Source organism: Vombatus ursinus, unplaced genomic scaffold, assembly GCF_900497805.2.
Source record: "Vombatus ursinus unplaced genomic scaffold, bare-nosed wombat genome assembly UNPS02014779.1, whole genome shotgun sequence".
NCBI lineage: Eukaryota > Metazoa > Chordata > Mammalia > Diprotodontia > Vombatidae > Vombatus > Vombatus ursinus.
Window position 1 is genome coordinate 106,461 of NW_020954557.1, and position 24,004 is coordinate 130,464.

General features: G+C 37.9%; 1 protein-coding gene across 6 annotated transcripts in view; it reads left to right on the forward strand.

Moving 5' to 3' along the window:
• The window catches only part of LOC114045609 (CD302 antigen), a 183,742-nt gene that overhangs the window by 17,950 nt on the left and 141,788 nt on the right, over positions 1-24,004 (forward strand). For all 6 annotated transcript variants that reach the window (XR_003569406.1, XR_003569407.1, XM_027865689.1 and 3 more), the window contains exons 3-6: positions 8,070-8,240; positions 14,663-14,827; positions 20,936-21,046; positions 23,049-23,189. Coding sequence is in view for 4 of the 6 variants with exons in the window: in XM_027865689.1 (XP_027721490.1) it covers positions 8,070-8,240; positions 14,663-14,827; positions 20,936-21,046; positions 23,049-23,189 (588 nt within the window). In the remaining 2 variants the exon portion in view is untranslated. The remainder of the gene's footprint in view (positions 1-8,069; positions 8,241-14,662; positions 14,828-20,935; positions 21,047-23,048; positions 23,190-24,004) is intronic.

The window sequence follows — 24,004 nt, forward strand, 5'->3', positions numbered from 1 at the left end:
TCATTAATTGGACATTACATTGGATATTACAAATAAGGCAGCTATTAATTTTTTGTATAAATATGCCCCTTTTTGGCTATCTTCTTTCGAATGTTAAGATCGCCTGCTCAAAGGGGATATTTTTCAGCTTTGTAACTCTTACTTCAGATTCACAGGATGTTTGAGCTGAAAGGGACATCGGCAATCATCTCTTCTAACACATTCACTTTACAGATGAAGAAACCAAAGCCCAGAGGGGCAGAGTGATTGCCCAAGGCTGCATAGTGAATGGAAAATTTGGGATTTGAAATTTCTAACTTTAAGTCTAGTGCTTATCCTACTATAAAGCATTTACAGATATTGCCAGAGAGTTCCGTAAAAAAATCGTACCTACTAAAAGCTCAAGTGATAATGTAAAAGAATGTCCGTTTTCCTTATAAACCTGCCAACACTGATTTTTGTAGTTCTTAATTTTTTTTTACCAATTTGATAGCTTTAAGGGAATGTTTTAATGGATGTTTCTCTTAGAGAATGATTAATTTTCCAAATAGTCATTTGCAGTATGGTTTTTCTCTATTAGAGGATGAATATTACTTTTACAAATTGTTATCAGTTCCTTATAAGATTCCAAATGTCAGTTTTCCAATAAATTTTTTAAAATATATTCCTCTTGATATGTTTGGCTATTTTCCCATATTTTGCTCATATTTATGTCCCTAGCACAGCTCCCCTCACATAGTAAGCTATTAATAAATATGTTACCTGCCTGCCAAATACATCTTAAATATTGTACATAATTCCATAAAGTAGATTATTGGTATTTTAATTGGCAGTGCATTGAATCCACACAATTAATTTGGGAAATATGGCTATTTTTACCACATCAGGTTGAACTATCCATGAACTAACTAGTGAGTTTCTTCCTTTGTTTGCATCAAAACCATTTAAAAGTTGCCTTTATGTAGGTCTGATGTCTGCCCTGGCAAGCTAATGTGCAAATATTTGGTGTATATACTCTTTGTCATAAATTACATTTCTATTTCTGTTCCTTTGAATTTTCATGAATTTTTAGTGGTATATAAAAATGTAGATGGACTTTTGTATATAAAATTGTAGATGGATGAGATATTTATCTCATATCCCCTACTATGTTACTGAACCCAGCTATTGTTTCAATACTTTGTTTCCCCTGCCCCATCCACACTAATTAGCCCTCCTCTTTTGTATCATTACCTTCATCCATTCTATATCTTGTATGCACCTTATTATTTTCATGTTGTCTCCGCTATTAGAATGTTTGCATCTTGAGAAGGAGGCTTTTTTTCCCTTTCCTTTTTTGAACTCTCAAGCTTAGCGCAGTGCCTGGCACATAGTAAGCACTTAATAAATGCTTGTTGACTGATTAACAGTCATGTTACATGCAAATAGATCTATTAACCTCTTCTTTACAGATATTTATTCTTTCTTTCTCATGCCCATTGCTATAGCATTCATTTCTAAAACTAGGTCAAATAGGACCATGCCATTTTGTATTAATGAGGGCTGTGGGAAAGGGTGGTGAGTGAAGAATAACTCAGGATTCTAGCTCTTTGTTTCAAGGATATACTTTGTCATATTAAAGAAAAAAATCCTTCTCTTCTTATATTTTTCAGTGTTTTTTAAAACATAAGTGGAAAATATACTTCATTAAAAACCTATTCTGTCTCTGTTATTACAATCATATATTTTTATTACTTATCTTCCTGATATTGAATCATCACTGCATTCTTTATATACGTTCTTTTTGGTCATATAAAATAATTTTGTAGTCTGTTGCTATCTACTATTTATCAGTATTTGATTTGACAGTTTTGTCTCTGTATTCATTAATGCCTCCACTTATGTTTGACACTATTACCTCAACGTGGCATGAGACAGAATCTGGGATCTCAGAAACTAGGCCACAAAATTGTCAGCTCTTGCAGATCCTACTGCAGGGGACAAGCTTTAAGTCTAAGCCTAGGTATGGTGATTGTTGTCCAAGAATCGGCCTAGTTAAAGTACAGAGAATCCCTTTCCTAGAACATTGGTCACCAAGTGGTGAGTTTTTAGCTTCAGCTACTCATGAGACTATCTGATAAGGTATAGGGTCATGATAAAAGAAATTCCAGACCTTTTGAATCATGATCCATTAGTGATATTGGCCTGCCCTGGCAATTTTTTCTTTCTGTCTCCATCTTTCAGTGTGGGTTTCTTTCTCTGTGAGGAAATCCCATTTCTCATTATCCATAAGACCATAGTTGCTTCTGGGAAAAATATCTTACCTCCCCTAATTGTGTTTTCCTTTGGCTGTTTTCCCCTTTCTTCTTTGGGAAAGAACAATTTTCCCTTCATTTCCCTTCCTCTTTCTTAAATTTGGCAACCATTTGTTGCTTAGTGTTTGGAGTCTGTGCTGTAAAAACCTCACTCTAATTTGGAAATAGAAAAGGGTTACAGTCTCCAAATTATAACAGAACAGAACAAACATTGAATAAAATTTTTAACTTGCTGCATCATAGTTCTTTAGGCAAAATCCGTTACTGTTCTCCATTGTGGATTGTATATTGGTAGTATTCTTCCATTTCTTTCCCCCTTTATTTCTGTTTTTGTCTCTGGCTTTTGCTTAGACTGTCTAGTTAGATAACATAGATGCTAACCAAGTATCGAGACTGCCAGAGCCCTATCTAGTAAATTATTTAATTCTTACCACTGAATGTAATCAAGCAAGGTTCCGAGTAGGCTCTTTAATTCAACCAAAGTTTATAGTTATTTTCCTTGATGAGCAAAATTAAGAAACAAGGAACCTAAAGTCAGAGCAGAAATAAGATGCAAACAAAGATCCTAGAAACCTGAATCAAGAGAATCAATGTGCACCCCAACCATGGGCCTGGTTGTCTGTGAACAGAAGATGAAACTAGAGACCTTTAAATCAAGAAATTTGGCATTTTACTTTTCCCTCCTCTTCTGGGAAGTACAAAAACACTTATAACAAAGTATAATATAAAGGGATTATAGGTTTTCTATACCATAAAATATTTTATTGTCAATATGGATTCACTCTGATACTTAACAATGGTCATGTTGCCTACATATCCTTTTCTATAACAACATGTCACAGTGGCATGTTTCTTGACTTTGGAGTCAGAGGTCATGGATTCATATCCCAACGCTTATCTTAATGACCTTTTTGATCTTGAGCCAATCATTTCATTTCTCTTTAACTTCGTTGCCTCAACTCTAAAATGAAGAGGTTGGACTAGAGGCCTTTCGATGTGTCTTTGAGCTCAAAATCTATGACCTACAAACCTGTTTCTTACTTTTCTCAAGGCAAATTATAACTAATTATATAATTATTATAACTGTAAATTCTGACCCAGGGCTCTCTAGGATATAGGGAAACATTTTTATATGTTGGTATTTATTTGGTTATTCAAGGGAGTCATAATGTAGCGAAGGGCTGCTGCTAATATAATCAGACTCTTTCATGGCAAGAAAGGCTCAGATAGAACGAACTGTCACAAGTAGTGAGCGTCTAGGCTAACCATTCCAGGTGTCTTTAACAGAATACGCACCATGGATGCAGACTGAGGTTGCAGATAGAACTTTTTGTTCATTTGCCTCTTTCCTCTAACAAATAAGCTGACTATTTGTCTAACCACTGAAATAGTTGATTTGCTCTGTTGACCCGAGAGCTATTATTTTAAGGTTCCTTTCAGCACAAGCTGGTGTGTTCAGAGAGCATTCCCCTTGAGAGTTGATTATCTAGCTACAGGAAACACAGGGGACTTAAGAAGTCCAGAAACAGCAGGATGCAAACAGAAAAATAATTATGGTTAGCAGAGTTTAGCAGAGTTTTTGTTATTGTTGATCATTTTATTTAACATTCTTCAACCAGATTTGCTAGCATGTGTCAGTTATGCCCCTCTTCCAACTTCATTCTGTAGAATCAAAACTTAGGATACCAAGAAAGTAGCCAGCATGTTCCACAGGGGTTAAGGACACCTTTGCTCAAATAGGCTTTTTGTAGCCTGAGAGGCAAAGGTCACAAAGAGGTTGAATTAGATTGGTCACTAAGGTCCTTCCAACTCTCAAGTTCTATGCTTCTGGGAAATTATAATAAATAAAAGGACAGCCTTCATGTATGCAAAGTGGGAAGAAGTGCAGTTATGGGTTATTTGTTTCTCACATTGATAATCAGATGAATTATATCTACTCAATAGCAGCATTACTCTGTTCATTGTTCCATTGTAGTCAATGTTCCATTATATTATAGGAAAACAAAACTTACTCTGGAGAGATTCAGACTAGCTATGGTATAGATTGGTGTGCCTTGCTTTACATAAGAAAATTAGCTGTAAATAAAATCCTATAGACAACCCCTGCCTTTTCTGATTGTGTGAGTGTGCGTCTGTGCATGTCTTGCTCAAACACATTCACTATTGCCCAGACAATATAACGCCAGTCCTGGCTTCTTTGTGCAATGTCCAAGAATATTAATGGCAACCCAACCTATGCAGTATTACTGTTTTATGCTTGTCTTTTGAAATTGTGTGAAAGATGTTTTGATGCTCCTTTGGAAAGTCTTTAATGACCTGGTAATTGCTTTTTTGACTTTCTAATGAACTGTGAAGTCCTCTGACTGCCATGGCTCTTTCCTTCTTGGAGCTGTGATACTTTTTTTAATCTGATACTTAGCAAAGTTTTGAATACACTGAGGAGTTATGAGAACATGAAGAGAATTATTGAATCCTATAATGCTTTTTTAAAATGTTTGTCATTGATGGAAGTATTATTACCATCATCTTCCTACCTCCTGTCCTAACAATATGACTCTGAGCAAGTCAATGTACCTCTCAAAGTTGTTGGGTTTTTTTTAATCGGTAAAATAGAGATAATTGTTCTTGCTCTACCTGCCTAATAGGGTTGTTGTGAGGAAAACACTTTTAGAAACTTATGTCAATATGAGTTGTTAATTATGATCAACATATATATCTATATATCTATATCTATAGATATAGATATATATTGATCTGCTGCTACAATAGTTTGAGGTTACTTTAAGATCCGTCAGATCTGTGTGGTAATATGGCAGCCAAAAAAGCTAATGAGATTTTAAGTTGCATTAACAAAGATACAGTATCCAAAATGAGTATGAATAAAATAAAATGAGTCCCCCCAACTCTTCTTTGCCCTGGTCAGATGATGTCTAGAATATTGTGATCAGCTTTGAGTTGCCATATTTTAGGAAGAACTCCTATGGGGGGGGACAATTAAGATGGTTAAGGGTCTTCAACATCATGCCATATGAATTTCAGTGAAAGTTAAACTTAATTCCTTCCGTACTCTGGCCTGTAGTATCAAGGGGAACAAGTCTAATCCCTTCCATTTGACGGCCCCTTGGATACTAGAAGACAGCCATCATGTCCTCCCCAGTCTCCCCTTCTCTAGACTGAACATCCTCTACACTTCAGTTAAATCCTACATATCCCACTCCTAGTCCCAGAGCATAGTAATTCAGATACTGGGTATGTTATCTTATGTGACAGTTGTTCCTATTTAGACCAAAGTAGGGATTTTTGGAAGACTGGTGTAAGGTAAGGGACCAAAAGAAATGGTCCATTTCTACACTCATAATACTGTCTGCCGCTTTCTATACTTATTTTTTGACCTGGTTTTTCTTTTTACTAATGGAACTAGACTGCACGTCCCCGCTTTGGAACACCTCTCATTCTACAGGCAGTAAGACATTGGTTAGGCAAAGTGTCATTGATATTGACAGTCATCCCATCCTAATCACGTAGGTAGCTGGTGGTGCAGTGGATTGAAGGCTAGACTTGGAGTCAGGATAACCTGAATTCAAATCCTGCTTGAGACATTTATTAGTTGTGTGACTGTGGGCGAGTCACTTAACTTTTTTCCTCCTCAGCTTTCCACATCTGGAAAATGCTGATAATAGCATCTACTTCACAGGATTGTACTGTTGAGGAGCAAATGAGATAATACATAAAGCAATTAGCAAACATTAAAGCACTTGATGAATGCTATTATTATTATCAGTACCAGAAGCAATAGTAGTATTACAAAATCAGCGACTTTTGGCATACTTTTTATGATTTCTGTGGGCTGCCAAACCTGTCTAGTCACAAAACTGAAAGTATGTGTAATTATAAAATGCTGTAGTTCCTATGGACCTTGGTCTTCATCTAGTCAAGACCCCTTGTTTTGCAGAGTAAGAAAAATGATTTGCTTTTGGTCTTATGGCTAATTAGTGGTAGAGCAAGGAGAACTCCTTCCTTCCTGGCCCTTTCCTTTCTGCTACATCGGAATTATCAAACTACATAATTTTTGAGTTGGATAGCATGAAAATGGTCATCTAATATGATCCATACCTGGATAAGAATCTCTTCTATAACCTTGGGCACATTTAGTCTGGAGGAGAAAAGGCTTCAGGACACTTTCAGGTGTGTAAGGGACCTTGAAGGGGTGATTAGAGTGGATCGAACTAGGAGTAGGAGACCTAGGTAGCAGTTACAAAGGAGGCCGACTTACCGTAACAGCAGTAGCCAAAATTGGAATAGGCTGGCTTGGGAAGTAGTAGGCTCTCTTTCATTTTAGGTCCTAAAGGCTGGATGACCACTTGGTAACTATGTTGAAGAGACAATTCTTGTTAGGACCCAACTCCCATAGGTCCCTTTTGGAGAGGGAGACGGCTCTTTGCTGCATAATAGTATACATTATAGTTATATCTTTATACTAGACTATAAACTCTATGAAAGTAGGGACTGTATCTTATCTAAATTTTGTGTCTCCCCCACTACTTGCATAGTAGGTACAATTATTTATTTATTTAATTAATTATAAATAATTATTTAATGAAAGCCCTACTTCCTTCCTCTCACAAAATTAAAATTTATCTATAGGTAGCAGGGGTCTGCAAACTGCAGACTGCAGGGTGGCCTGCTAAGAATGGTTTTTATACTTTTAAATAAATTTTTATTTGTATTTAAAAATGCAAAAACAATTACTAGCTCTTGGGCCTACAAAAACTGACTATTGGGTAGATTTGGGACATAGCAGTTCACTGAATCCTTAATGGTTGGCGTTGTCTCAGCTCTAGGCCAAATATAGGCTGATGTCCATAGAGAATAAATAACAAATTGATGAATAATAATTCCGTTTCCATGACTAATTTCTTTTAATGATACTTTCCAGTACTGCTGGAGCCAATATTTGTCTCTCTCTTCTCTGATTTCTATTGCTCTTGTTAGTACCACACAATTTGATGATAAAATTATTTTGTAAAACTTTTTATTGTTCAGTCACGTCTGACTCTTTGTGGGACCCCATTTGGAGTTTTCTTGGAAAAGATACTGGAATGCTTTGCCATTTCCTTTTCCAATTCATTTTATAGATGAAGAGGGCTAAATGACTTGCCCAGGGTCATATAGCAACTAAGTGTCTGAAACTGGATTGAACTTGGATCTTCCTGACCCCAGGCCCTGGGCTCTATCCACCGTGTATTATAATTATATTTCTGTCTCTCCACCTAAATGTAAGCTCCTTGAGATCAGGGACTATGTGTTATAATTTCATGTTTTCCATAAGTGCATAGTAGACTTAGTAAACATTTTGTTAATTGGTTAATTGAGGTGGACTCTTCCTAGTTAATATTCACACATTCATTATGTTATACACTGATTTTGTTTCCATGGGTCTTATTTCATAGCAGGAAGATTTAGTTTACATTGTTAGACTGTGGAAAAGGCAAAATATTTCAGACAAATTATTAGTTTTGGGAAAAGAAATCTAAACAGAAAGATCTTCATGAATTTGCTAATTGTTCTTGGTATGTTAGCTGGCATTTCCTTTAGGTGTAACCAGCATCTTGAATGAATGTACTGTATGTTAGAGAAATAGTAAAACAATAGACAGACACATTGATCTAGCTTTTGTCAAGTTTTTAAAAAGAACAACCCAGTTCTCAATGGCAATCACATGGCATTTTTATTGTCTCTGAAATTAACCATTGGAAACTGACTACTTTGTCTCTTTCTCTTTCTCTTTTTAAACAGTGATATATACTCGGGATGGGAACTCTTATGGGAGGCCTTGTGAGTTTCCTTTCTTAAATGATGGTGTCTGGCATCACAAATGCATTAGTGATGGAAATCATAATGGGACATGGTGTGCTACATCTTTAAATTATCCATATGACCAGAAGTGGGGAATTTGCTTAAAACCAGGTATGTATGGATAAGGCTACATAAGTAGCCCCCCCTCTATGGTATGATTTGAGAGATGCCAAAATGTCCATCTGCCCCAAAAGTATTATTTTCCCATTGGACAACCAAGACATCTAAAATCCTCATGTCATTTTTAGTAAAATAATATATTGGAAGATCTTGTTAAGATGCATGGACAAGCTGAACTCTTTGGAGGATTGCTAAGTTAATTAAAAATCAAAATATACAACGTTCTAGGATTTTGATGCAATAAATAAAATATTATTTGCAAACAGGAGGATTTCAACATTTGTAAGTTACCTCTACCATTTCTCCTTTGCTCTGGACACCTTCCAGATGGTGCCAGACACTTTTGTGTGTATGTCAAGCCTACATCTCCATGTTTTATGTCTCAATTGACATTAATAACACTGGATATCAACAACAAAAAAGATTTTGTCACATCCACAAAATGTTAACCTTATAGTATTGGAGGTTTTGTACTGATTTCAAATGTGGCTCACACTTCATCTATTAACTCACCATCTTCAATTTTACATCTTTTTTTTTTAAAACAAAACTGAACTGTGTTCATTTAACTTGCCCAAATGTAGTTGATGATTTCCTGTCATATTTCACTCATAAAATCTCATTCCTCAGCATCCAACAATAATTGGCTAGCAATTATTTTTCAATTGGCAAATTAGCACTTTTCCAACTTGGAGGTTTCCTGATGGCAGAGTTTCCTGCATTCATTACTGAAAGCCCCTAGGTTTTCCTAGGAAGAAGTCTAATTGTGAACACATGAAATGGAGCTCAAGTGACATCTTATATACCATGACTTTATGGTTTTGAGAAGTTCATTGGCAATTTCTTGGTAATTTTCTGCCTTGTTTCTAAAAAAAAAAAAAAAAAAAGATTTTTTTGGTCACTTTAAAAAATGAATTACATAGGGGCAGCTAGGTGGCACAGTGGATAGAGCACCAGCCCTGGATTCAGGAGGACCTGAGTTCAAATCTGGCCTCAGACACCTAACACTTACTAGCTGTGTGACCCTGGGCAAGTCACTTAACCCCATTTCCTAGCCAAAAAAAAAAAGAAAAAATGAATTACATATAACTTTCTTAAATTCTTCTTCAAAATGTTGATCTTTTATCACTTCCTTGATTTGAGCCCTCACAAATATCCCCTCTGATTTTAACCTCACTGATTCTTAGAAAGGCATTTTTCAGATTAAGAAAAAAAACCCTGCATCATTTCAACCCATTGCATTTTAGTCTAGAACTCAAAAGCTCAGCTGGATGTGTTTTTGGTTTGGGTTTTTTGTTTTGTTTTTTCTAAGTTGAGATCATGAACTAGGTGATTTGGGTCAGATTGAATTATTAAATGAAGATTTGAAAATAGAAATGTAGAAATGTTCCCTCAAATGGGAAATTCCCCCCTTGCTTATCAGAGACTCATAAAGCTATAGATGGAAAAGTCCTTAGAGCCACTGAGTTTTTCCTTCTCATTTTAGAGAGGAGAAAACTGAGGCACGAGGAAGTCATGACTTGCTTAAGGTTGCACAGGTAAAGAATATCAGAAGCAAGATTTGAATGTGGAGTCTTTGACTCCAGAGTTAGTGTTATCCCACTGTACCGTTCTGCTAAACTTCTCATTTGTCATACTGAGCCTCTTCATTATATTCTGAATCATCAGGTGCATCTTTTTCACCCAAATTCTATGTTTTTGATGATTACATAGTGGTTCTTCCTTCACTATATAAAACAGATATTAAAGCTAATGATAGATTTGGTTATTCTACGGTATGTTTAGACTTGTATATATTTCTTAAGCAAAAATATTAATCTGTTGAGTTGTTCAGTCATGCCTTGCTCTTCATGACCCCATTTGAGGTTTTCTTGACAAAAATACTGGAGTGATTACCGTTTTCTTCTCCAGCTCATTTTATGGATGAGCATACTGAGGCAAACAGATTAAGTGACTTGCCCAGGGTAACACAGTAAGTTTCTGAGGTCAAATTTGAACTCAAGTTTTTCTGACTCCAAGCCCAGAGCTCAGTCCACTCTAAATCATTGGAACAGCAGATAATATGAAACAAGGTCCATGTATCCGGTCAGAAGTTGAATGCAAAGGGAAACAGCAAGAACAACCTGATCACCTCTTTTTCAGCCAAAATAGAGTTCATGTACTCTCTTTAACTAGAGGAGTAACGTTTCATCTCTGAGATTTAAAAATTAGCTCACTGAGCTGAGAACAAATGTTTCTGATGATCGACTAAGGAGTTCTGAGATTTTCATACACATCAATGTCTACAAAGTATGCAAACACTTGAGAAGAGATCAGAAACAGTAATGATATTTACCAAATGATACTCAGTACATAACTGACAGAACAAGTCTGCTACACGCAGTTTCTCTGTATGAACATGTCCCAGTCTACCCTGCCTCATGTCTCACCACATGAGCCGAGAGTTTCCAGAGCAGGCCAGAACCAGCCAAATGGTGACTTCTCACCATCCTCCCCATACACCCAACAAGAATTTGATACCGCTTCATTTTGCATAATTTATGTAAAAATTCACGTCATTCAATGACAGTGTTTAATAAAGAAATCTCATTTTTCTTTTTGAATACAGTATCCAGAAATACCTTGAAATGCCAAGAAATTTCCCTGTGACAAAATGTGCTTTAAATAGTATGAGTAGATAGATTTTCTCTGTTGTTGCAGCTTGTGAACTGGTAGAACATCAATATTTTCTCCAGTGGACCTCTCTGCCCTCTGTGGCCTAAGTGAGATGGCTCTCTAAGAGAAGCAACCAAGTAGCACAGTGGATGGAACACTGGATCTGGAGTCATCAGATACTTGATAGCTGTGTGACCTTGGACAGGTCACTTAACCTCTATCTCAACTGTAAAATGGAGATAGTAATAGCACCTACCTCCTAGGGTTGTTCCCAGAGGATCAAATGGGATATTTGTAAAGCACCCACCCCAGTGCCTGGCACTTAATAAATGCCTATTTCCTTCCTCCCTCTCTCCCTCCCCCTCCCTTCCTCCCTCCCTCTCTTCCTTCCTCCCTCCCTCCCTTCCTTCCTTCCTTCCTTCCTCTCAGCTGCTTGGGAAGACAGAGACTGTAGATGGAGGAAAATGGGAAGGATTAGGAGGAGGGCCCAAGGAAAGGAACCTTTAAGGCTATGGGTTTTAAGAAATTAGGATCTTTTAGGGATAAAAAAGTGTTGAGATGTCCTAGTTCTAATTAGCAAAGCTAGGATCAGAAGTGGTCTTACTGCTGATAACACCATTTCCTTTCAATGCTAGTAGGGGATCACTTTTCCTATTCCCTTAACTCTCAGAGAGAAAGCATCACCATACTCCTTGTTTCTGCTGCTATTTTCCACTTAACCCTACCTACTTTCTCTCATTATTATCACTGTTTACTGACCACTAGGTCAGTTTCACCAACCACATACATAAACAACTCCTGGTCTTAGAAAAGCCTATCACAGTACTGTCCAGGCTCAAGTCATATAAAGAAGGGGAGGAGGGAATAAACATTATGAAGCACCTAATATGTACTAGACATGGTGCAAAGTACTTTATAAATATCTCATTTGATCCATACTTCCCTGGGGTGTAGATGCTATTTATTATTATTCCCATTTTACCATTAAGCAGTCTAAGGCAGAAGGAGGTTAAATGACTTCCCCATGGTCACACAGCTAGTCAGTGTCTGAGGCAGGCTGACTGTATTTGAACTCGGGTCTTCTGCCTCAAGGCCTAGCAGTATCACCTAGCAGCCAGGCAATCTTTTTTTGTTGAGACATTTTTCAGTCATATCTGACTCTTTGTGAACCCATTTAAGGTTTTCTTGGCGATGATACTAGAGTGATTTGCCATTCCTCCAGCTCATTTAACAGATGAGGAAACTGAGGCAAAGATGGTTAGTGACTTGCCCAGGTTCTGACTGCTATTGTCTGAGGCTGGATTTGAGCTCAGGTCTTTCTGATTGTTGGCATATATATATATATATATATATATATATATGTATATGTATATGTGTATATATATATATATATATATATATATATAAAACCTTTCCAACTACTCTGTCCTCAAAGTTTATTAATCCTTTTAATTCCAATGACTTAAACTCTCCTTCAGCCTGACACCGGTCAGGCCAGACTTGGGATTTGGAACGGCTACAACTCTAAAGTCTCGAACTCTTTTCTCCAAATCTCTCCAAAGGAGCCCTCAATCCCACTGCCTCATTTCTTAATCTATTCTTCACCTTCATCCTGACCTTCCTGTCTCTCAGTTTTGTTCAGACATCACTTAGCCTGAATCCCACAGTCAGCTATGTAAGTGATGTTCACGCTCTCACTCTGGGATCACTGACTTCCCTTTCCAAGTCCTAGACCTGAGTGATTTCCACCATCTGCTCTCTCTGTTCCTACTCTTAAACTTGCTAGAGAAACTCATAGGATCAGAGAGTGAAAGTGAAAGGAATCTCAGACCATATAGTCCGGGGATTATTAAGCTGGGGCTCTGTGAATATGGTTTGTTTGGGTTTTTTTAAGACTTTCTTTTTTCGAGTAGTCTTTTTCATAGGGTGGCCTTGATCTAAAACTTTCAATAATTTTCCATTACCTACATGAACATAGATGTGGAGATGCACAGGCTCATATAGAGATCATTTAATGCAGTCTTGCCATCTTATAATTGAGGAAACCAAGACCCCAAGAGATTACGGTCACATATTATGTAGCAGAGGCACACACCCTTCACTACTCCAGGCTACTCAATGTTGTTAGCTAGATAAAAACACCATCCACCATTTGGTTTCAACTGATCTTTGCAGACTTATCTCACATTATGCCTATTTTAAGTCTAACTATACTATTCCTCTAGCATGGTGCCTAGTTCATAGTTTTCTTGTTGTTGTTCAGTTGTTTCAGTCGTGTCCAACTCTTCATGAACCCATTTGGGAATTTCTTGGGAAAGACACTGGAGTAGTTTGCTATTTCCTTCTGAAGCTCATTTTATAGGTTAGGAAACTGAAGCAAACAGGATTAAGTGACTTGCCCAGGGTCACACAGCTAATAAATGTCTGAAGCCAGATTTGAACTTGGGTCTTCCTGGTTCCTGGCTCCAGGCCTGTACTCTATCCACTGTGCCACCTAGTTGCCCCATACATAGTAGGCCCCTAAATGTTTGAACAGATCAAACATATAGAGTTTGTAACATCAAAGTTACAAGTGGCTTGTGGGATCCAGAAACAGGCCAAGACTCCAGGTTGATTTTCACTCCTTGACAACTCTATAGCTGAAGCAGAGTAAAACATTTCTTGGCAAAAATATTAAAAGCAAAGATTTAGCTAAGCAGCAATTTATACCAGGAATGATGGCATCAGGAAAATGCCACACTGTGCCTGTGTTCTTCCCCAGCCCCGCCCCCAAAGCTTACTATATATGGAATAATAGAATTGTCAGGGGTAGAAGGGCCTTAATAATCAACTGATTTAGTTCAATGTGGTATGTTAGAAAAAAAGAGGCAATTGGACTTGGAGTCAGGGGACCTACATTCAGATCTGAGTTCTGCCTATTTACTTGTGACCACTAATAAATTACTTAAACCACTCCAGACCTTGAACTCTACATCCTGTGAGCCTCCTTTTATAGACGAGGAAATTGAAGCTCGGAGAGATTAATTGACTTCCTCCCAAGTCATACAGATAGTTCATAGTGGAACTAAAAACGAACCTAATTCTTAGTCCTGTACTGTGCTGCCTCCACAGATACGTCTTAGTATTTTATCTTCCTCTTATAATTAACTCATCCCATGTTGATTTTTAAAGGTTATCTTTGTAGAAAACCTTAATGAAATTATTCATCACTTTTCAGTCATTTCTACTTGAGGATGCATGAAGCTGTGTTCCATAACCCAAGTTATTACCTGGTGGTTGCTCTTGTAGTGGATAGAGTGCTGAACTGTGGGACAGGAAGATCATCTTCCTGAGTTCATATCTGGCCTCAGACACTTACGCAGCTGTGTGATCCTGGGCAAGTCATTTAACCCTGTTTGCCTCAGTTTCCTCATCTGTAAAATGAGCTGAAGAAGGAAATGGCGAGCCATTCCAGTGTTTTTGCCAAGAAAACCCCAAATGGGGTCACAAAGAATTGGGCATGACTGAAACAACTGAACAACAATGACAACAAAAATTGGAATTGTAGGCTTAGAATCTCTGAGAAAAACAGTCAAATGGTGTTTCTTTCATATCACTATCTCAGTGACAGCATACATCCCAGTTGTTTATAGTGATATTTAGGTTATCAAACATAACTGACAGCATTTCCGTCATCTGAAAATTCTGCAAACACTGAAGTTCAAGGATAGACAATGGATATAAAAATGTCTAGTCTTTAAATGTTGTCTTTTTAATAGAGGATGGCTGTAAAGATAATTGGGAAAAGAATGAGCAATTTGGAAGTTGCTACCAGCTTAATACCCAGGCAGCTCTTACGTGGAAGGAAGCATTAATTTCATGTCAGAATCAAGGAGCAGACTTAGTAAGCATCTCAAGTGCAGCTGAATTAATTCATCTAAAAGGTAAGCTAACTCCAAGGAAATATAGATAGAATATTTTGTATGTAAAATTTGAATTAAATGTAAAGAAATAACAGATGAATGCAGTATCAAAATAAGTTTTAAGCACACTACCTATGTACTCGAAGAATTTATACTCTCACAATATTGATACCTATAAACAACAGGATATTAAGATAGGTATTCACTCACTTTAAATTATTCTGTGCATTGAAAATATGCTTATGCAAAGTTTTTCATTGATCGTTGACACCATGCTCTGAACTGAACTTAGTCCTGAAATTCCAGATGTGAATTACCTTGATGATATGTACTCACTGCCATTATTCTTTAAGTTTGTTCCCCCTCTATCCTCATGCACTCTCTGTATTTGTAGGAGTGTGCACTCTAGATTTGGGTGGGCATGACTAGGGAATGATTTGTTATTCTTCTTGCCATCCATTTGAGTAATTGCATTTGCTAAGAACTGAGTCTGCTGTCTGCATGTTATTGGGAAGCACATCGGTGGGGGCTCAAAGAGCATACCTCTTCAGAGTTCCTCTGAGAAACCTGGAGAGTAGCACTAATTATTCTTCTAGGGACTCTACCTGCCACTGTATGAAGAACTAGGACAGTGAGCCCTAGAAAGAATGTTACACTGGAATTGTTCCTTTGTTTCTATTTTGTTTGCTTTGCACTACTTAATAAATTTTCTCATCTAAAAAATGAGGATTAGATGGTGAATTTTACCTCTACATCTATGTTTCCATGACCTCCTACTTTGATTTCTTTCTATTCCCCATTTCATATGGCTCTCTTTTTGATAATTGTTACCTTTATTTAATTTGGCATATTTGTCATTGTTTTGAGGTGGTTCAGGGGAGCCAAGATCAGTCACTTCTACATCTTACTAGAAACCCTAGGGGAAAAAATCCTTTTTTTCCAGAATAGAATTTCAATCATTGGGAATCTCACTGTATACTCATAAATAGTATTGTAGTGATGGAAACCTATACAATAATTTTCCCTTACAAAAAATTATGCTTATGATTATGGTAGATGAACTCCATATTGGAAAAAAGGATAGAGAATATAAATACTGAATTGACATCTATTCTAGTTGAAAGGGTTTGTGGAAGAAATGAGATTTAAAGTCTCTGGGGAAAAAAAGGAATGAAAAGCACTTAAAGATAAAAGGGAGGATGAAAACAGACATGGAATTAGATATAGTAAGAAGGAATAAGAAAGACTTAAGTATGTTTAGGTAGTATGAATGAAAGTTTTGTACTTGAGGAAGAGTTTGACATTGGTAAGGTTAAGGACTTTAAGCCATACAATGTGAGTGAATCATTCAATCAATAAGCATTTTTTTAGTGCTTGCTATTTGCAAAGTATTGTGCTAATCATTGGATAGACAAAGAGATAGCAAAAAACAGTCCCTGCCCTTAAAGTCTTTCTGTGCTTTCAGGAGAGATAACATGTCTATACAAGATAAATACAGAGTGCATGGAAAGTAGTCCGATGTAGTATGTTCAGCGCAGTATATTAGAGGGGAAGGCACTAGCATCTGGAGATACAGGGAGATTGTTCTGCAGTTCGTAGCATTGAACTGAGTCTTAAAGCAAGCAAAGGAGTCTTAGAGATTAGGAGAGAGAGCGTGCCAGGTATGAGGGACAGCCAGTACATAGGCTCAGAGATGCGAGATGAAGTATCAGATGTGAGGAACAGCAATTAGGCCAGTGTGGCTGGGTCCATGAAGTATGTACAGGGGGAAATAATGTGTAAGAAAAATGGAAGGGGCCAGGTTGTGAAGGGCCTTCAGTGAAGGACAGAGGAGTTTGTATTTGATCTTAGAGAGCCATTAGAGTTTATTGAGTAGGGAAGTGAAATCGTCAGACCTGTGTTTTAGCTAAATTCATGTGGCAGTAGACAGGAGGATGGATTAAAGTTGGGAGAAACTTGAGGCAGGGAGACCATTTAGGAGGCTATTGTAATAGTCTAGGTGAGAGGAGAACTAGGGTGGCTACTGAACGAGAAGATATATAGGAAATTGTAGAAAAAGAAATATATAGGATATTTTAGAAATATATATAGAAATATAGAAAAATATACAGAATGTATAGGATATTGTAGAGAAAGAAATCCCAAGATTTGGTAACTAACTGAACGTGTAGGATGAGTGAGAGTAACGTGTCACGGATGACACCCGCCGTGTGAACCTGGCTAACTGCCAGTATAGTGGTGCCATTGATAGTAATAGGGAAGTTTGGGAGAAAAGGTAATGAGTTCTGGTTTAGGAATGTTGAGTATAAGATGCACATGGACATCCAGTTGGAAATGAGAGAGAGAGAGAGGAGAGAGAGAGAAGAAACTCAAGGGAGATACCATGACATAATAAATAGATCTGGGAATCATCTGTGTAGAGATGATAATTGAGCCTGTGGGAGCTGATGAGATCACATAGTGAAAGTATGTAGAGAGCCTTGGAAGATACCCACATTTTGTTGATCCACAAGATCCAGTAAAAGAAGAGTGAGGTGGAACAGTCAGGTAAGAAGTGAACCAAGAGAGCAGCAGACTCACAAAAACCCAGGGTAGTGAAGTGGTCAATAGTGTCAAATGCTATGGGGTGATCAGGAAGGATCTGGATGGGGAAAAGCCCATTCTATTTGACTGTCGAGAGATCAATGTCAGTATCCTGGGATGGAAGATGGAAGTGGATGGGTGTAGCTAGGTTGCTCAGTGGATAGAGGTCCAGGCCCAGAGTCAGAAGGAGCTGAGTCCAAATTCAACTGTATGACTCTAGGCAAGTCCCCAGTTACTGTGTACCTCCCTCCCATACCCTACCTCAAGAAAAGGATTGAAGTAGATGGGAATGAGAGAGCAGACTGAGGAGAGGAAGGTTGGTTTGAATTGGGATTGTTGTTGTTCAGTTGTGTCTGACTTGGATTTTCTTGGCAAAGATACTGGAGTGGTTTGCCATTTCCTTCTCCAGCTCATTTTACAGATGAGAAAACTGAGGTAGACAGGGTTAAGTGACTTGCCCAGGGCCACACAGCTCTGTTTAAGTGTCTGAGGCCAGATTTGAACTCATGAAAACGAGTCTTCCTGACTCCAGGCTGGGACCTCTATCCACTGCACCACCTCGCTGACCCCTTGAGTTAGGACCACTCAGCTTCTTTGCATCTACATTTTTCTCTGGCATACGTACAGTTAGCATTATGTTCTAGCCTGTGTTCTTTTCTTTTTCTCTCTTTCTGCATTCCCCCCTAAGATCATAAGCTCCATTGATGGAGAAGGAGGTTTTATACATACATATGCACACACACACGCGCGAACATATATGTGTGAATGCCTACCATTACATTATGAAAGTGCTTTTATGGGCATATACACACATATACACACATGTAACTTGTGTGTGTAGGAATGTGCGAATATTCTCCCTCCTACCTCAGTAGGTTCAGGATCTGGTTCAAAGCCTTCTATCCCATTCCAACCCCTACCCTCATACTGGAGGACTTCAGCAAATATGTTGCTATTCCTTTAAATACCCCAACTTCTAATTCTTCAATCTATGCCTCCGCTTTACTTCAGCCTCCACAAGATCAGTCATACCCCTAACTCACAAGCGCTCCTGTGTCTTTCCTTCCCCTTTCCCGGCTAAATGCTTTGAAAATGTCATATACACTCAGTGATTTCTCCCTTTATCTCCTTTAATTCCCTTTTAAACCCTTTGTACTCTGACCTGACCTCATCATTCAACTGGTACTTCTCTCTTTCTCAAGTTATCAGTGATCTCTTAATTACTAAATATAATAGCTCTTTCTCAATCCTCACCCCTCTTGGCCTGCAGCATTTGACACTGCTGATTGCCTTCTCTTCCTAAATACTCTTTCCTTCCTGGTTTTTTGTGACTCTTCTCTCTTCATTCACCTGCTATTTGTGTGATTAATCCTTGGTTTCTTTTGCTGGATCTTGTGAATCCCTTGACTGTACATATCAAAGCTCTATACAATGCCCTCCTCTCTCTTCTTTTTATACACCATCATTAGGCTCTCTCCCATATATACATATGTGTGTATATATATATATACACACATATATATGTATATATATATGTGTGTATATATATACACACATACACACATACACACATACATATGTATACGTATATATGTACCCGTACACATACATATATGTATGTATGCACTTGTACCATGCCACATATTAGATATTCAATGAATACTTAGTCACTCAGTACTTTGATGTATTAAGAAGAATAACATCATAACACTTAGTTCTTGAAAGGACTTTAGAAATCACCTATTCTAGCTCCATTTTGCAGATGACAAAGCTGAGGCCCAGAGAGTCATCCCTAGCATAAGTTTCTTCATGTCTCATAGCTCTAAAGCTCAAAACTTCAGTCTCCATGCCCTGCTCTTAAACCTTCACATTGTTCCAGGCTTTTTCCTACTTAATTTGAGACTTGAATAATTAATATTTCTGTTAGAAAAAATTATATTTTCAGAAATATGTTTCCCTATACAAGCAAAAAATATTATCCATAAATGTCCTTTTATTACCATAGTTCTATGAATTTCCTGAATAATGTTTAATAGGTTTAAGTGGAAGGGACTGAGTAAATTAAGTCTGCTGGTCTGAAGAGTTGCGAAGTAATCATTTGAGACCAGTCATGAAGAAAACTTGAGATATCAGCAAACTGGTGCATTCTTTAGTAACAAAAGTCTTAGGGCTTTTCCATGTGTCTTTAGGTATCTATTATTACCAAAGAAAGCTGTAGAATTGCCCCAGAGGGCATACTTCCTAGTTCTTATTTAGCATAGAAGGCCCCACCATATCCAGGCTCTTACCTCTGCCCACCTTATCCCTAACACCCATACTTGACTTGGACTTGCTGGCTGGCTGCTGCTATCGATAGGCTTAGCCATGATTTTACCATAGAAGCCAGGAATGTTCTTGTTTTGTTTCGACTTCGTTTTTAATTTTGTTTTGTTTTTCTTTTGATTCTCTTAACTCTACATGGACTCATGGAGAGATGTTCAGTCTGATTGCTAAAATCATGACTGTAACTATTCTTCTTTCCCATTCTGTCCTCTTACATAATCTAAATGCTGCTAACAGCCTTGATTTCTAGACCTCAGATTATACATAACTAAGTAACCAGAACTTAGGGCATCAAAACAGAGAGGAGAAGGAAAAGAAGGGAACCAGCATTTATTAATTGCCTACTATATTCCAGGCACTGTGTGAAGTACTGAGAAGTAGGTGCAATTGTTATCCCCATGTTACAGATGAGGAAACTGAGGTAAACAAAAGTTAAATGACTCTCCCAGAGTCACAAAGCTAATAAATGTGTGAGGCTAGATTTGAACTCAGATCTTTGCAACTCTAGGCCTAGCACTCTATCCACTTCACTATCTAGCTGCCTCTACTTACCAACAGGGACAAGAAATTTCCACTAGCTCTAAGATTCCTTTAGAACTACCTGATGCTACCCCATCTTTTTTAAAAGTCTAGACCTGGGATTTCATTGCTATAGGAAACTCCCCAGAGGCATCTCCCTCTACCAATTTTTGTTGTAGTGGTGGTTGTTGAATTGTTTCAGTCATATCTGACTCTTTGTGACCTGATTTGGCAGTGGTTTGCCATTTCCTTTTCCAGTTCATTTTATAGAATGAGGCAACTGAGGCAAACAGGGATAAGTGACTCGCTCAGGGTTACACAGCCAGTAAATGTCTGAGACCAGGCTTTTAACTCAGGAGTCAGTCTTCCTGACTCTATGACCAGGGCACTAGCCACTGTGCCACCTAGCTGCCTGTGATGAGTCATGCCTCCTACTTTTCAGTTTTATTAGGAGTAGTTTGGAGAGCATGTCAGAAGCATTTCACTGGAGAATAGTGCTCAGAAATCCAAGTTGTATCTACTCACCAGGTATTCAGGGAGTGTGTTAGTAACCTGAACAGATTGTGTTGCCCTGTTTACTCTGCCATTTTTAGGAGATTCAAAATTGAATCTCAGCTTAAACTAAAGTTCTTTAGATTGTTGTGTGGTGCTAATAACTTCAGCCTCAATCAGATAACTCAATGGGTGTCTTTTTTATCTTTACAGATAAAGAGGGGATTCCAAAAATGTTCTGGATTGGTTTAAATCAACTAGACAATTCAAAAGGTTGGGAATGGTCTGATCACACCCCATTAAATTTTCTCAACTGGAATCCAGGTAACTTTTTTTCCCTTTTTCCTTATTAGGAATAGTACAGGCCTTAGTAAAAATGGGTTTTGACTCTCTTCTCCATCCCCACCCCAGACTATTAAGTATTTATGAGACTCATAATTCTTTAGACTTGTGCTCGTATTACCTATCTTGAAAGAACTTTTCCTTCTACAATATATCAGTTGTAATACTATTAATAGACTGTTTTGGACTATCTGATGGAGCTACTGAACATATCTTGGTGGCCACTGGATTAACTACTACTTTTAGTTAGGAGCACCATAGTCTGAGGAAACCATTGGGGAGCTGTCAGAATGAGACACCTGGCTGGGTATTTTGTGGGAATGGTGAGCCCTCTGAGAAAAGATCCCAGATTTAAACTTACACCTTAGACCTGACATTTGTTACTGAAGCTGTTCCTTAGATTCTCCAACAGAGCCCCAGGAGGTTTTTGACATCATCAATAAATCTTGATAGATAACCTCTGATAAATCACTCACACACTCAGAAATCTATTCTGGAAAATAGGGGTGAATACTTATCCAGCACCTGGGATTAAAACATATTGATGACTGACAAATTTAATCTCATGAAAAGTAAATACCAATACTTGGGGATATTTTTGCTCTAATAAAATCCCAACAGTTCATTCATATGCAGTACTCCCAGGAAAATGAATTCTGCCTTCTCATGGTCCTTTTGGCGTCAGTGGTGCATGTTCTGAGAAAGTTTGGCAGTCTGTCAGCCAGCAGGCATTAATTAAGTGCTTACCATGTGTGAAACCCTAGAGATACAAAGAAAGGCAGTAACTTGGTCCCTGCCCTCAGGACTCTCACATTTTAATAGGTGAGACAGCATGTAAAAAATGTACATATAGGATGGATACAGGGGATATGGAAGGGAACCTCAAGAGGTAAACTACAGGCAGCAAGATTGTAGCAGCTCAGGAAAACAGAACAAAAGAGAGAGCCCAGGTAAAGTGGTTCAGATTCTAGAACACCTCAGCCTTAAAAGTAAAAAATAAGATCTGAGTGACAGACAGAATATTTAACACTGCCCCTATTGTCCATCTTTATACCCCCTTCACTCTTCCCACAAAGGCTTAGGGGACACTTCCAGCCCATAAAAGTCACAATCTTATGGAGCCTCAAAGGTCACATTTTTATGCCAACTTCTGGCTCAATATGTCCAAATCTCCAGAGTGAATACCCTTGTGAAATCATTGCAACAGTGGGAAGGAAGGGTCTCTTAATTCCTCATCATTTCACCATCCTTTCCCATTTAGGGGATTTCCTGATACTTCCCACATAATATCCTTGAGGTTTTATGATGAAGGTTGGAGTTAGAGGAAGAGGATAAGAAAATGAATCTCGGGGGCAGCTGGGTGATGCAGTAGATAGAGCACTGGCCTTGGATTCAGGAGGACCTGAGTTCAAATCCAGCCTTAGACACGTAACACTCACTACCATGTAGTCACTTAACCCCATTGCCTAGCCAAAAAAAGAAAAAAGAAAAAGAAAGAAAGAAAACGAAAATGAATCTCTTTCAGCTTCTTCCCTTATGACCTCTTCCCCTAAGCCTTCCTCCCACTCCAGCATTTCTGGCTGCTTCTGTCATTTTCTATCTTTCTCTTTCTTTTTCCTTTCTCTTTCTTTTTCTTTCTGTTTCTCTTTGCCTTTCTTTTTGTTTCTCTCTTTCTCTTTTTGTTTCATTCTTTCTTTTTTTAAAGCTGCTTTTATATTCCTTAGTGTTCTCTTACCCCTCCTAGAGGTTAGAAATGATCTTGTGCTTTTTTTTTATTCCATCATTCCTTCAACCAGGGTCAAAGATTCTTTATGGGGTGTTAGTTGGGTTCCAATTAGCTAAAGTTTTACTAAATGATGTTCTTGTTCTCTTAAGTAAAAGCAGAAGTTTAGAAATACCTGTCACTTTCCCTTTTCTAACTGAACACAAAACCTCTCTCCCCTACCCCTACTTCGTTTTTTTGTTCTTCCACCAAACTCTGAAGAAATTCCCAGTTCATCTACAGTAGGTGGCTCAAGTTGTGTAATAATGAATGCTGACTCGGGCCAGTGGCACAGTTTTCCGTGTGAAGCTCAGTTCCCTTATGTCTGCAAGAAGCCACTTAATGAAACATCGAAGTCATCAGGTAATACTTCCTTCCCTTTTTTTTGGTCATTCACCAAAAAGACTTAAAAATCATAATTTTGTGAAAAATAAAGTCAGTAAATTTAGGGGGCCTTTATCCAGATTGTCTTCATCCAGGTGTGCTGACACTTCAAATGGAGAGAAGATGTAGCTATTCAATTTTCCTTTTCTAGGAAGGATTCATTTATAGCTCATAGTGGCCTTGTTGAATTACCTTTAAGATTGAAGTGAACAAGGTGAGGCAAATAGAAGGTGTACATCTCAGTGTTTCTGCAAATGGGAAGCAAAGCTTTTAGACAACAAATACAATATGTATGCACATGTGATTCTCTAGTTTCTAGAGATATGACTTAATAATATAATGGTTATTTTCATGGGATTTAACCCTTTATCAATCTGACAAGATTAGTTGTCACTATGCTTTAGCTGTCACTAAGCCTTCAATGGTATTACCCAGATTAATTTTGTTTAGACTAACGTAGCATCTCTAGAATGAACAATTTTACGTGAGTTTACACAAGGGTAAAATGCAGATGATCTAGAGTACAAAATAATAGATACAAAATAGATTTTAAAATCCTAATTTAGGAAAAGAAGAAAAACAGCAAAACCAAAAATATATATTCTAATGTAAGGTTGTTCCCTATAAAATTGTGAGCTAGTGGTTGGCTATAAAGTGAGCCATTTTTCCCCAGCTCCTTCTTGTATCTCAGCAAGTCAAATTAAACTCATCATCTTCCTCCCAAATTTGCTTATTCTCCAAAATTCCTTATTTTCTAGAGGGCCACACCATCCTTCCAATCACTCAGATTGGCA